At 35.8% G+C, this 16,091-nt stretch overlaps 1 protein-coding gene across 1 annotated transcript in view; it reads left to right on the forward strand.

Moving 5' to 3' along the window:
- The window catches only part of GARIN2 (golgi associated RAB2 interactor family member 2), a 61,587-nt gene extending 50,581 nt beyond the window's left edge, over nt 1-11,006 (forward strand). The window contains exons 4-6 of the mRNA XM_069082446.1: nt 3,671-3,924; nt 9,253-9,281; nt 10,942-11,006. Of these exons, the coding sequence (XP_068938547.1) occupies nt 3,671-3,924; nt 9,253-9,281; nt 10,942-11,006 (348 nt within the window). The remainder of the gene's footprint in view (nt 1-3,670; nt 3,925-9,252; nt 9,282-10,941) is intronic.
- The last annotated feature ends 5,085 nt before the right edge of the window (nt 11,007-16,091 follow it).

Here is a 16,091-nt window from a genome sequence, read left to right on the forward strand (position 1 = left end):
AAAAAAAAAATGACATAGATAAGTTCCCACAGTGTTTTCTAGGTAAATTTCTAGGCACCTGTATTTTAGGGATCCATGCTGTTGATACTAGCTACAAAACTCACAAAAGACATGCAATAAAATAGATAATAGTACATAAGCATTCAAACAAACAAAAGTTCTCTCAAAGGAACCATTCTAATTTGTAAAAGAAACGTGTTAACAAATAGGATGTCCAATTACAATCTAAAACTACAAAAAAGAGAAAAATCATAATTTTTCTCCAGTGGATCTCTGCAAACTAGGGTATAAAAGAAAGAAAATCTCAGATGATGAATGTCTGTAGTGGGTCTCTGAGTATAATACTCCCTCTGGAATACTCCCCTAACTTGCACTCACAATCAGAGCTGGTATAGTAACCACAGCATATAGTAACCAGAGTATAGTAACCACAGCAATACCAGCAGCAGTAACAATAACAACTACTGCTATGACTACTACTACAACCACTATTACTACTACTACTTCTACTACCATTACCACCTCCATCACTACCACCACTATCAGTATTCAAGGGGTTATTGATGGGGTTATATTTCTAATCCTGTAGCTCCTGAGCCCTCACCATTAACAGACAGTAGACTCAACTGTAGACTCAATGGGGGCAGCTAGGTGGCACAGTAGATAGAGTATCAAGCATGGATTCAGGAAGACATTTTCCTGAATTCAAATCTGGCCTCAGACACTTATTAGATGTGTGACCCTGGGCAAGTCACTTAATCCTGTTTGCCTGAAGTTTCCTCCTCTGTAAAATGAGCTGGAGAAGACAATGGCGAACCACTCCAGTGTCTTTGCCAAGAAAACCCCAAATGGGGTCACAGAGAGTCAGACATGACTGAGATGATTGAACAACAAAACAACAAGTAGACTCAATTAGGTCTTAACTTATCAGAAGCATTTGCACAGCAAAAACAGTAGATCCAAAAATATCCCCCATAAAACTAGTATGTACTTTCCACAAGCACAATCCTTAAGGGTCCTCATTCTTTTTCCATTTCTTGACTCCAACTCTTCAGCTGGTGAATTAGGAAACATGCAAACTGGTAAAATTCTTCTAGCTATTCAAAGTCCCCAGAGACATGGCTAGTTTGTTTGCTTATGTTGTTTGTTTCTCGAATCAAAAGAATATACATCTTATAAAGAAATCATAAGACACTGACTCCCATTCTTCTACACATTAAAACCTCATCATTTATGACTATCATTCCACATAATGCTTTATGATGACATTCTGGGTTTTTTGTAATTTGAGACTCGGGTGTGGGAAGGTGAAGCCCTTTTCCTTTCTCATTTGATAGCAAAAATATTCAATTATTTCAATTGCTTTACTTTTCTTGTTTATATTAGGTTCATTAACAACACAAATACGGAGAGACTACTATACACAATGTAATGTATTTGGTAGTATGAGGGACACAAAGATGAATAAGACATGGTTCTTGTCCTAAAGGAACTTAATAATCTTGTTCCACATCTTGAATTCATCACTCCCCTCAGTAAGAAATGAGCAGCATATGCCCCATCATCTAGAAACGTAATTGCTCATTGCATTGATCAGAGCTCCCAAGTCTTTCAAAGTTGTCTTTAAATTTTTATACTGATGCTATTATTGAATAAACTGTTCTTAAGGTTTCACATACTTTACTCTGAATTAGTTCATATAGCTCTTCCCATAGTTCTCTGAAATCATCCATTTCTTCATCCTTAATGGCACAGTAATATTACATTGTATTCACTTGCCATGATTTGTTTAGCAATTGCCCAGCAGATATACCCCTGCTTAGTTTCCAGTTTTTTGCACTACAAAAAAGAATTTCTATAATTTTTTTTGTAAATATAGGTCCTTTTACAAGACAAGTAAAAAGTGATAGAGATATGTGGTAGGAGGAATATCCTAAGTCCCTGTCCCATGTAGGTTAGGCTAGTTTTTCTTTAAAAGATTAATATTGTCTTAGAGATTTAATTGACTCAGGGGACTGTGGCTTAGGCCACTGATTTGTCTTCCTCATTGTCTGAATTTTAAAAAATAAAAACCAAAAAAGGAAATTCATCTTCTCTCTAATGCTTGATCAGCAGATTCCTAGGAGTAAAGTTCAAAACTGCACTAAGATTTTTAGGATGCTCACTGTGTTATGTATGCACATATGTACATATGCATGTGTATGTATACATACACACATATATTGTGTATATATGTAAAAGCAAATAACAGATTCATGTATATATACATGCATATGTGAGTATATATATACAGGAGAAATAAGGACATACATACGTGTGTATATGCAGATGTGTTTCTCTATACATATATATGTGTATGTGTGTACACACAGGAGAAACAAGGACATAAGTATATAAAAGTCCTTGTTAGAATGTAATGTCCTTGATCCTTGAAAGTAGGGGTTATTTCATTCTTTGCATTTGTATCCCCAGTGTCTTAACACAATGATTGACCAATAATAGACACATCATAAATAATTACTGATTGCCCTATTGGTTGATTGACTTGATTGTCAAATGGCAAGCAAATACCCAGATAGTGTAATATACTATAAATTTGTAGTGGATAAAATAAGTCTGAGTTCCTGTCGTTCTTTATGACTTTGAGCAATCCTGAAACAGAAATGCAAAAACCTGATGCCAGGATTGTCCAAAGATGAAAATTAGCAGGTCAGGAATACTGGAAAGTCATAAGGACAAGGGATTCTATAATCATGGCTAGTGAAATACTATAGTGACAGACCTCAAGGTCAAGCTGGGTATGGAGGTAGGTGAAACCAGTATGGGGAAGATAAACAGGACAATAAGGATAGGTCAAGGGACTGGAAGTTAAATGGAGGTGAAGAATACTGTAACTATAAATGAAAATATAGATTTAGTGTTCAGTGCAGGAGATAGAGAAATAAGAGGATGAGAAGTTGCTACTGAAGAGTGAAATTTCAATGTTCACTACCTTGGAACTAGAAAATACGGTGAGATAGTGAGAACTAATGTATAGCCATACTGGTAGAGGACTTGAAGTAAAATGGAGTTGAACATGTTAAAGAACCATATGGCTAGGAAGTTAGAAGGATGTAAATACTGAAGTTCCCGATGCTGTTAGCAGGAGATAATAGGAACAAAAAAAAAACTGACTGGGTACTAACATCACTGAAGTGACTTGAAATCAGTAAATGACTACAAGTAGGCATGGAATAAGATGGTACAAATGGTTTCTTTCAATCAGTGACTATAAAGGCACTGTGTAGACTCTACTTTCCCAATCCTTTTGTCCATTCTGCATGGGAACTCATTTTCCTAGCTAAGGCCTTGTCTCTACTTAAGAGAACTCCTAAATCATGTGGGTACTCAATAAATATAAAACCATCCTTGAAGTCAGGAAGACTTGAGCTCAAATTCTAACTCAGACACTTACTAGCTATGTGACCATGGGCAAGTCATTTAACTACTTAGTGCCCAGACAATTCTTTAAAATTGTAAAATATAGAGAAAGTTGGCAATCTACATCAATGAAGGTAGTTTCCAATTCTTCAAATAAAATCACAGGTCTGAACTCCCTCCCTCCCACCCCCATTACTATTAAATGATGTTCTTACTGCACCTTATTTTCTGTTTCTTATTATTTCAAAAGATAAACAATGAGATAAGTGAGCAGCTTGTATATTTACAAGATCCAGAAAGTGATACTATCCTTGAGAATGAGCCATCAAATAATATCATAATCTCTGAAGTAGCTTTTGAAGAACGTGACAGTAAATCAGAAGCGAATAATGAAACCAACTTGAAACAGAGTGAAACTGTTACACAAAAGGAGATAAATGATCCCGACCTTGATGAAAAGAAGATTGTTGTTACAGAGCCAGCCACTGAAGCAGAAGAACTAAGGTGTGTAAGATTCCCAGATTGTAAGTAATAGGGAAAAATATCTATCCACATACACACATATACACTTTTAAAGTTCCAGCATCGGTTCAAACATTTGTCATTGGAGGCTTCTTTAGCACTATGTAATTCTATAAATGAATAATGATAGTTGACTCAATTAACCACATTTGCTTTATAATAATACCTTACAATTCTATAGCACTTTATGATTTACAAAGTGGTTTCACACACAGTATCTCATTTGAGTCTCATAACAACCCTGAAAGAATGGCAGAGCAGGAATTATTATACCCATTTCATAGAAGAATAGAGTGAGGTTTGGATAAATTGAATGACTCATCTAAAATCACATAGCTAGTGAATGTTGGAGCTGGAATTAAAACTAGAACTCAAGTCATCTGACTGACTTCCATGCCATGCAGTTTATATTTTGGGTGGTCTTTCCTGATGTCAAATAATATGTTCCCTGGAAATTTAAAATATTTTTAATAACCTGAATGCAAATCAACAATGTAATGCCATGGTGATGAAAGTCAACCTGATACTCTGACACATTAACAGAATCTAACACACAGGGACTGTGAGGTAATTCTTTTATTGTATTTTTATTTTTACTAGCATGCTATATCCCATTTTTATCACATTTTAATTTGGAATCTGACTCTATTATGTTATGGATATTATGGATGACAACAGTTACTTAAGGGTTAGAATGGGTGCAGTGAAAGCTAGCTTTAAAAACTGAGTTATGTAGGTTAGATAAGAGAAGGTTAAGTAGTGACAATTGTTGCCTTCATTTATATCAGTATTTTAACGAGGAAGAGGCTAATAATTGATCTTAAAACACGAATGAAATGGAAGAGATTTTAGTTAAGCATATAAAGTTCTTGACTACACAGTGCTAGTAACATGGTAGATACTCAATAAATAATTCTGATTGATTGATCAGGGTAACAGAACACTTGCATGGGTTACTGGAGGCTGTAGACCCCTGTCTCTAAAATTCTTTGAAAAAGAAATTAGATAACCTTCTGACTTGGACTATTTAGGCATTCCTCTGCCTAAAGAAAACTCTCAGGATACCTTTCCTGTCTATAATTCTATAATTAGAAATTATTTTACATTACATTACTTGAAGAATTAGATAATGAATATCAAACCCAAATATAAATATTTTTGCAATTTAAAATATTATCTACTTTTTGGACTAGTTATGCCTTGTTTTCCTCATTTTTATTAATGTGTATAAGAGAGTGTTGATTACACCAGGATGACAACTCAATACTGTAGAGAGTCTCAGTAATCCGAGGAGTGAAAATCTAAGAAGCTACTCAATATTTTAAAACCTTGGCTAACCAATATATGATACAAATCTGGCTTTCTTCTTTAACTCCTTCTACAGCTAAGTAGAGTTAACATAAGCTGTATAAATGTGAGGGGTTCTAGAGGAGAGTCTAGTTTTGCATAGCAACCATGAAATCAGAGAGAAATCAAAGTAAATTTCCTACCCTATAGGTTCTTATTGTTATGAGTGACTCCAAGAAAGGCTATATGCTGAAACCTAAGGACAGCCCAGCTTCCAAAGGAGTTTTCTATAGAACTTAATTCCCTTGAATATGAATTACAAATGAAAATTGAAGATACTTCCCATAGAAATTTCCCTGTTCCTTATAGGAATAAGAAAGTATAGAAGAATAAAGAACAGGAACAATTCCCCATTAATTTTGATCTAGTTCTGTTCAGAGGAAGATTCAGCAACATCTTTAGCAATGGTTAATGCTAAATAATGTCCATGATTTCAACTGGTAGAGTTAGTTTGGCATAATTAATGGTGTAAAGTAGTAGACAACCCAGTTCAAATTACTAACCATTTGACCCTGGCAGCCCCCCTCAGTTTCCTCATCTATAAAAGGAGGTAATAACTTAGTAACTACAATACTATTTTCACAGGGTTATTATGATACTCAAATGGATAATGTAAGTAAAGTATCACATAAACTCTAAAGCAATTTGTCAAAAATCAACTATTATTACTAGTCAAAGGTACAAGAGGAAGAGATGGCATGATACAGTGAAGAGAGTGGCCAGGTCAGGATGATCATGACTCAAATCCTACCTCTGACATACTGGATGTGTGACCCTGGGCTAATCATGTAACCTCTCAGTGTCCCCAGACAACTCTCTAAGACTATAAATTGCAAAATGAGTACTGATCTGCATTGGTAGACAGAGTTTTCTCACTGGGAGTTCCATAAGTCATTTATTGGCCAACAGAATTATGGACAAAAGAACAAAAACAAAATCCTGGTATAGGAGATAAGAAAGGAGGGAAAGAAAGCAAGGAGAGAGAATGAAGCTAACATTTGTATAGCCCTTAAAAGGCTGCAAAGCACTTTACATATGTAACATATATTATCTCACTCGATTCTTTACAACAACCTTGTGAAGTAGGTACTATTATTGCCCTCATTTTAGAGGTAAAATAGGTACTACTACAGTTTAGAGGTAAAAGAACTGATGCTAAGAGAGACTGATTAGTTACTAATGCTAGTGAACTCTAAGGCAGGATTAAATTCAGGTCTTCCTGACTCCAGGTACAATCTAAAGCTGCCTCTTGGAAAGAAAGCTAAACATAAAGTTGGAAAGGATAGGATATTACCAAAAGGTACCACTCAGTGGAAAAAAATCATTTCAGTAACTATGCAAGAGAAAGCTATTAATATTTCCACCACAAAATAAAAAGTTGAATATGTTGCTCATGAGAACAAACCCCCAAAGCTGAAATAGTTTTAGAAAGAAATTTATTAGGTTGTTTGGTAGAGAAAAGTTGAAAGAAGGGGTAGCTCCCTCTCCCCAGGTTCTGGAAAGTTTACATTATATAGGATTTCGACAAAGGTTTCTGCAGACAAGTTACAAACAAATCATAAGAAGGGAGCCCAAAACACAAGCCTAGATGAACCCAAAACAAGACTTGAGTGGGGAGACCCAAAACAAGAATACTTTGGGTCGCTCCAGAACCTGGGGAAACCCAAAATACCTTGTAACCATCTCCAGCATTCCACATTCTGGGTGCAATCACATAAAGTTGGATTCAAACATTTTTAATAAATGATAAATAATCCACAAATATTTCTAAAAAGAGAAGAGGAAAACATTAAAATTCATCCTAACATCCTCCTCTAAATCACAACTGATTTGACTTCTAGTCACTCTGGTAGTTATTCCTATTACTCATTTTGAGTCATACACCTCAAACCTAATAGCTTGTTTATATCTAATTCTTCAGAGATAGTCCCAATAGTTCAAGATCATCAAATTTTTTGTATCTCCTTCTTGACTGCCATTCATATAGATAGTATATGACTTAAAGCATTAAATCTGACTTCTAATTATCATATTAATATTTTAAAGCTATAAAGATTCTTTGAGTTTTTAATATGAAAAATGCTCTGAAAGGGCCAAATATTATCATCATTAGAAATAATAAGAAAAATAAGGATAGCAAGAATCATGAAATCAGAATTTTACAGTTGGAAGGGACCTTAGAGGTCACTTAGCTCAACAAGACATTTAGTATTTCTCCTCCGATCTATGTTTACCATACCAAACCTATCAGCAATGCTATAAAGAAGATTCCTACATGGAGAAGGATCAGACTGGGTGATATCTAAGGTCCCTTTCAACCTTGAGATTCATGACTCTAAGGACCTGGTGACTTTTACCAGGTAGGGGAAAAAAGCAAATAAAAACAAATTTTGGCTACAATTAATCCTCTAGTGCTCAGTAAAGGCAAGAATGTATTTTATTCTGCCTTTATGTATCAGAAACACAATTATAAACTCTATTATAATTTCATAGTGTTACTTATGGTCAGTAAAATTCTCACTGAGATTATTCCCCTCATTAATAGCTTTACATAAAATTTTTAAAAGAATTATTAAATATTGCAAGTGTTTTCATTTAATGTTTTCACACATTGATGAGTCTTACTACAGTATCTTCAGGGTTTTGAGGTTTTTGATGGAAGTCCAGAGACTTGATAAGTATTAATGTCTTAAAACTATTTGTCATTATTTTGGACATCACCAGATACATGTATTTGGTTATGACTATTTGGATTCAGTGGTTTGCAAATTACTGAGATTAAAATTATAACTGTGCCATAAAATTTCCAGACCACTTATTTCTAACAAATTAGTGAATCTTCACCATCTGGCAGGGTTCTCTTACTCTCCTTTGAGTCACATGTTAGCTGCTCATCTTTGTTTCTCAAATTTCAAAGCAGCCCCATGCAATTTGAATAACTCAAATAATTTGAGGCCAAGCTGCCTCAAAGAAAAGTAGGAGGCAGGAAGGGCCAAAGGAAAAAGCATCCATGTCTTTCTGAATCTCCCCAAAGAACTATAGTGGGATGCTGACAGAGTATAGGAAGCCTAACAGCTAAGGGTTAGGTGAGAAAAGTGTTAAATGAGATGGATTCGTCCTATGACAACCTGGAGGAGAAAACCTAGACTTGGTTGAACAGGGCAAGTAGAAAGTACTCCCACATCCACCTGAGAAAACCCTATCTGAAACTTCTTGGTTCTTTATAACTATGTCACCAGACTCCACCCTACTGATTAAAACATTTTCTCAGGCTATGGAAACACTTCATACTCAACTTGTTCAATCACATCTCTTCCTCCCCTATTTAAGGTATATTTTCTCTTTTCTCCAATGCTAAAGTGTTGTGCTTCACATTAAACAGTTTCCTGATTCTTTGTGGATCTTGTCTTGCTGTGTAGTTAATGGTCTTTTTGGAATTTGGAAAGGCAATTGTTCATATTCTTTCCATTTGCCTTTCTTTTTCTCATCATCTTTTTTTGGTTTTTTGCTTTTTTTTTTTTTGGAGGGGGAAGGCAGGGCATTTGGGTTAAGTAACTTGCCCAAGGTCACATGGCTAGTAAGTATTAAGTATCTGAGGCCAGATTCGAGCTCAGGTCCTCCAGACTCCAGGTCTGTGCTCTATTCACTGCACCACCTAGCCACCCCCTCATCTTCTTATACACACACACACACACACACACACACACACACACAATTATATACAATTTTTAATTTGCAAGTATAAAAAATATAGAGATATATACACACATGTATATTTACAGTATTTTCACTCATTCTATTTATATTCACATTTCAGAAGTAAGATCACAAGCTGGGTAAATATGTTTCAGTTACTATCACAAAGTATTTAGAGAATGACAGATTACATACTATCTAATAACTCTTTTGTAAATGTTTGTGGTTGAATTGGCAAAGTTTTGACCTGAGCTATTTGTTTTACAGGGATTCCAGAAATGATTTAGTCACCTCAGGTATGAAATAAATTCTTTTATATGCTTCACTGTGATCCAGGTATCCAGGATCATCCACTCACTGGAATAGAATAGAAATAACCAACATACTTGACTACTAGCTTCCTTTGCATGCCATCCTCTTTAATCATTACTTTTTTTTTTTTTTTGGCAGGTCTCCCTTGTTTCTTAGGCAGACTAATTAGGTGCAAACTACAGAGTACCAAGACTAGTTTTGTAGGCAGAACCCGTAGCAACTGATCCAACAGATGAATCTCCCTTCCTGGTTAAGACGGAAGAGTAGGTGGTACTCATAGTTCAAGTTCTCAAGTTCAAGTAAATTTTCCATGGCCAGTCTGCCAGTCCTTTTCTCTTGCCCCTATTTTGACCTCTGCACCACTGCCAAGTGGCACCACTTGGTGTCAGTAGCTATTAATTTGTTATAGTTGAACACTGACCCTCCTTATCTATAGTCAACTTTTGCTACTAAATTTTTGTAATGGAGGTTTGTGTTGGTATCTTTATCTTTATCAGCCCCAGGGTTAAACCCTTAGTCAATTTCTTTTTTTTTCCCTTTTAGCTGTGGGTGGATCTGATATCTCTTAGTTCACAGTTATGCAAGTAAATGAGAATTATGGAAGGGGCTTATGTAAGATTGCTTCTGCAAAACTCCATAACTTATATCACTTCCCTGCATTTTTCTTAATAAAAGGGAGAATACAATCTGGGGCTCAGAGAAAACAAAAAATAACTTTTCATAGAACAAGAAGATAAGAGAATTTCCTAAAGCTTAAATTTTAAGGCATTTTAAAATACATTCTGCAGCCCTATAATATAAGAATTCACAAGAACAAAGAATTTGGTATCATTTGGATCTGTCTGCTATCCGTTTCAAGGAGGGATTGGTTACAAGAATTATCAGAAACATTTTATTATAATACATTTATATTATTATATACATATATGTATCTATTATATTGTATCTATTATGTTGTTATGTTTATGATATTATATTATGTATAATGCATATATTATATATAGTGCATTTACATTATATATACATACATATGTGTGTATATATAGACACACACACACATATACACATAACACATTTACTACAGTATGTGCTTCAGCATCAAACCTGAGAAATGCCATCAGAAGGAGGTACCATTGGAATTCATATAACAATTTAAAACCTTCTTAGTGTCTGCAAGGAATTTTTATCTTGCCCAAACCTGATCTCCTCAAGAAACAAATTAAGCATGAAATACTTAGAAATGCCAGAAGCCCCCAATGCACTGATTTTTTCCACCTAATAGTTACAAATCTAGCATCAATATTAACAGTAATGTTACTGTGTATTTAATATTCAAATAGTGTCCCTCTTCCAAGGAATTCAAAGCTTTCTGCCAAAGAAACCTAAAACTAAAAGTTACTGAATATGTTGTACAGCTAGCCTATAAAATAATCTTTATTCTCCCAAATGAACACCAAGAGTCTCATTCCTAGCACTCAAAGACAACAATGATGTGATGTAATAATATAAAATGTAATAATATAGCTTAACAATTTGATTTTCAGTTTTCCATAAAGTAATAATTGCTTCCCTTTTTTGTTTTCTTTTACTCATTGTCTAACTCTTCTTCCTGTATTTCTTTTCTATATGTTTATTTTTCTTCAGGCTTGTGTAGTTTTTCAGTTTTCCCTCTGGTTAGCCTTTCTTTTCCCTTCTCTACTTTCCTCTGAATCATTTCATTCTCTCCTACCTTTTCTCATATTCACACTGTATTGCTCCTGCACCCCAACAAAAGCTAACAGTAAGTAAAATGAATTTTAATCTCTCATTCTATCAAATTCAGATTTATTTTAGCCTAAAATATGAATGCTCTGATGCTCACAATCCAAAGTAGTATCTGCTTCCCACTATTAGCAAAAAATACAACTATTACTACTAATCCATACCTGATGCATACTAGTTAAGTCCACCAAGAAAGTCTTTAGCTGACTCATCTCACATTTTTTAGTTACTTGAGGTACAACTTCACTATCATGAGAGAACTGAAAGGCTACTTATAATACAAATGGCACTTCACATACTCTGTTCCTATAAGCAAGAAATGAGGCAGAGTCTAGTATGATCATATCTCTAAATCTTTCATTCTTACTCTTGATTTCCTAGCTTCCTATTCTTCATTCTCCCTTATTTATTTACAGTGAATGTGAAGGGCGGAATTATTAGTTGCAATTGATATTTCTCAACAAGATGGATTGAAATGGAGCAGTCAACCAGAGACATTTAGAAGAGGGGGGGAAAAGCCTTACAAATTCGAGCAGTGTACTCTCTTCTTTCTTCCCTCTTCAACTTTTTAAATATTAAAATTTTTTTTAAATCTTGAGATTCTGAGAACCAACATCTATTTTCTTCACCTTTGTCTTCACTTTCTCATGTTTTCCCGGACCTTTCTTTCATTTTTAATCCCTTTCCAGTTTACCCAACACTTTTTTTAAATTTAAATTTAAATTGTTTAGGTTTTTTTTTTTTTTTCAGTTTACCCAACTCAAACTTTCTTCTGTTCTACCTCTCTCAGGGGAATGAAACTAGAAAAAAGTAATAAAGAAGAAAGAGCAGTGAATATGGACTTAGTGGACCTGAGCCTAAATAATGGCTCTCTTTATTACCTGTGTGGCCTTGGGTAAATCACTTAAGCTCTGAACCCGTTTCCATACCTATAAAGTAAGGAGATTGGATAGGTGAGCTCTAAGTTCTCTTCCAACTCTAAATTATATGCTACTAGGAAATGAATGCCTCACTGTATCCATCATCTGAGCTGATCAGAGAGTCTTTCTAACCCTTGAAGCCAATTATGTTCCTTCTAAATCTTCTCTCCTTCAGGCTAAACAGTCCTAGTGATTCCATTTTCCCCATTATGGTAGTGGCAGTAGGAGAGTTCTCCCACAACTGTCACAGAAGAGACAGTGGGAATAAGAAAGGATTCTTGTCTTAGCTATTTTGTTTGTAAAGGGTCATCAGAGTTTGTAACTCAGAGACTACCAATACTAATACTTTCATTATAGAAAATATTTATACTAAAGGAACTGTGTGGGGGAAAAAAAATCATCTGGGGGAAAATGTAACTAAGTAATAATATCAAACAACAAGATCTTCCCAAATACAGTAAAGAGACTTTTGGGAGAAATACAATAAACATGAACAAATTCTGCATAAAGCTGAACAATTTGTATTGGGTTTGAAAAAGCACAAAATAATTCTGAATGTGTTTTAAAGCTTGCTAAAATCTTCAATTAAAATTTTTCCAAAATAGCTATGGTTAAGGTAAATTCTCAAATATCAGTAAGTGGAGCTACTTCACTTTTCCCAATATTCAATATTTTAGCAATTAGGACCTAGCTGTTGCATTTTTCATTTAGTTTTCTCTACTTAAGCTTTTCCAATCTAATACAAGCATTTATTATGCAAGGAACTCAGATCAATAACCAATTCATCTTTCGGTTTTTCATTTATGTATCATTATATATTGAACATGATTCACAGACTAGTCTATCAGTCCCTCAGAAAACATTACTTTAGCTGTCATCTAGAAGTGGGGAAATATTGTGTTACAATTCATTTTGCTGAATTTAAAAATTTTTTAGATAAAATTATTCCACATGTGGGTAGTATGTATAGATACTGAACACCCAACTAATGTTGAGATTAGCTGTCAAAATTAAATCGAAGTTTGGCAAATATAAATTGGCTGAGGGAAATTCAAGTAAAGAACAAGAAGATAATTACTTTGCTATTGCAAGAGAGCACAAATATTGCCTTTTAAGTTAAACCCTTACTTCATGCTCCCCAGAGAACTTAGTACAGCCTCCCAGGTTTTTTTTTTTTCTCTTTAAAGTCTAGGGCGATTAGTCTCACAGATTCACTTTTGTTCCCTACCTCTTCCTTTCTCCTTTTTACCCACTCCAAGATAGCAAATTCTGGTTTAGAACACAATCAATGTGTGCTCATCTTTATCTGGAGACAAAATCCATTATAAAAGCAAATAAGTTTTTAAAAAACAATCAACAACAACAACAAAAAATAGGAAACTCCAAAAGGGAAAAGGATGCTGGTTCATCAGACAGGAGGCAGGAAAATAAGACAGGAGAAGAAAGGAGACACAGTCAACCACCTAACTTCATAGATGAGGGAAATGATTCTTGGAAAATTATTAAATTCACTGGTCCTGGGTATGAGAAGGACAGATACATTAAAGCAAATTGCAAGTTCTGTCCAAGCACAAGGAACCCTTAAAAGTGGATCAATAAGCCAAATAGAAGTTCCACTGCTCAAGATTACAGGTGATTTTATCATCCCTTAGGGTAGCAGTTCCCTCCCTTGTGATCAGTTTCAACATCAAAGGGCCCCATGCCTCTCTGTGGAGCTCTAAAGTTCTACTTCCCTCTGGTCCCTACAGTTTCCACCTCTCACCATCCTTCAGTCTCTCCATCCAATTGGAAAGAAAAGACTACACCTCTCAGCAGCCCATATTGCTGACACTGGCTATGCAGTAAAGATTTATATATATATTATACATTAAAGATTATACATTTTTAAAAGAATTGGTAGCTGACTTCATGTAATCAGTCATATGATTTACCCCAACATCTGGGTATAGGGAGTTCCCCAAATATCAATAACCAAATTATAAATGCCTGTTTTGAGTACTTAACGGCAGAAGAATCCCAACTCCCATTTCAGCTACTGCCATTGCTATTGCCATAAAATTACCACTATGGTCTCCCTCCTCCACTCTCACCCTGTCCCCAAACCAGAGTACCTACCAAACTTACTGTTACAGACTTGCTGCCACCATCATGGGATGGGAATCCAGAGCAACCCTTATTATACCATTGGAGGGGGAGAAGAGTGCTGATCAGGAAAGCAAGCACCACTTGAGTTCTGAAGAAAACTAATTAGAGGCAGAGATGAGGAAGGAATATATTCCAGCCAGGATGGCATGTGAAAAACAGTAATGCAAGAGAGGTACCCCAGTGAGATTCCAGGAAAAGTTGAAGGTCAGCCCAGGCTAAAAGACACTGGAATGTAATGGGGAATGCCTCCAAATTCAAAATAGACATTCCTTACTTTGAATACGTAGAGTACTAAAGAAGAGACCAGCATGACAAAGAACTGGTCTCCAGGAAACAGTTTTTAGTACCTTTAGTACTTTTGTCCCAAGCCACCTTTTATCCTCATTACCAAAGGATTATGTAGTACAATAATTAAATTGAAAGTAATTATCTTAAGATAACCTGGTGGTGGCTTACTGAGGGAAGGGACAAATAGATAGGCGGGGCAAACTCTTTTCCCTTCTCTGGGAGAAAAGGTTTGGAGGGAGTTTAAAGGAAGAAGATTCTGTAGAGTTCTGTGGCACTCTGATTGAAAGAACATTCATGGTTAATAAACATTTATTAAACACCTACTACATGCCAGACACTGTGTTAAACATTGGGAATACAAAAAAAGGGGAAAAAAAAGTCTTTACCCTCAAGAAGCTCACAATCCACTGCAGGAAGACAACAAGGGGGAGGAGAGGACAACCCTGGGTGGAACATGATAAAGCTCATAGGAGCATGGCCATGTGGGAAATGAAGAGATGGCTGGCCTGGATGACATCCTTGAATGGAGGATCTGAGAAGAGCTCTCCACTGTCTACTTTTCATGCTCTCCAATCTATGGGAGAGAGGAACCCCAGGGGCAGAGCATACTAAGTGCCAGGGTTGATGTGATCTTGCAGGAAAATGAGGTTCCTAGTGGGTATGATGAAGTTCAGAAAAGTGCATTCCAGTGGGAATTAAAAAAATGGATGGTCTTGGCACCATGGAAGACCTAAGTAAAGTTCTCTCATGCATATATACTCCAGCAGTAGAGAGCCCAGTATCACCCAATCAATCAATCAATCAACATTAAGTGCCTACTTACCAGAGTAAGTGCTGAGGACACAAAAAGGGGCAAAAGACAGTCCCTGTCTTAAAGGAGTTTACAATGTAAATGGGGAAATAACATACAAATAAATGTGTGTATACATACATATACACATATATATAAACACAACATTTTATATAACATGTATATACAAAACATGCCATATACAAGATAAATAATAATAATTGAAAGCAGGGAGGTACTAGAATTAGGAGGAGTTGGGAAAGGCTTCCAGTAAAATACAAGATTTTAACTGGTACTTAAAAAGAAGCTAAAGAGGTCAATATGCAGAGTGGAGGAGGGAGAGAGTTCCAGGCATGGAAAACAGAAAATATCCAGAGCCAAGGCATGAGGTGTATCTTGTTCATGAAACATCTAGGAGGCCAATGTCACTGGATTGAAGAGCACAGATTAGAAGTTTTTTGAGTGAGGAGGGGGTGTACTTCAGGAAAATCATTTTAGTGGCTGACTGGAGAATGGATTGAAGTGGGAGAGATGAGAGGAGACAGATCCACAAACAGGCTACTGAAATAATCCAAGTGTAAAGTGATGGGGGCTTGCACTAGAGTGGTGGCAGTGTCAGAGGAGAAAAGGGAACATATTCAAGAGATGTTGCAAAGGTGAAATTGACAGGCTTTGGCAACAGATTAGATATGGATTGGGGATTGGGGAGAGGCAGTGAGAAATTGATGATGACTCCTAGGTTGTAAACCTGAGGGACTGGGAGGATGGTGTTGCCTTCTATAGTAACAAGAAAGGTAGGAGGAGAGATTGGGTTTAGGGGAAAGATGAGTTCCATTTTGGACATATTAAGTTTAAAATGTCTACTGGACATCCAGTTCAAGATGTCTGAA

Source organism: Petaurus breviceps, unplaced genomic scaffold (genome assembly GCF_028583685.1).
Source record: "Petaurus breviceps papuanus isolate PSGF00001 unplaced genomic scaffold, PetGlider_PUasm1.0 166, whole genome shotgun sequence".
NCBI lineage: Eukaryota > Metazoa > Chordata > Mammalia > Diprotodontia > Petauridae > Petaurus > Petaurus breviceps.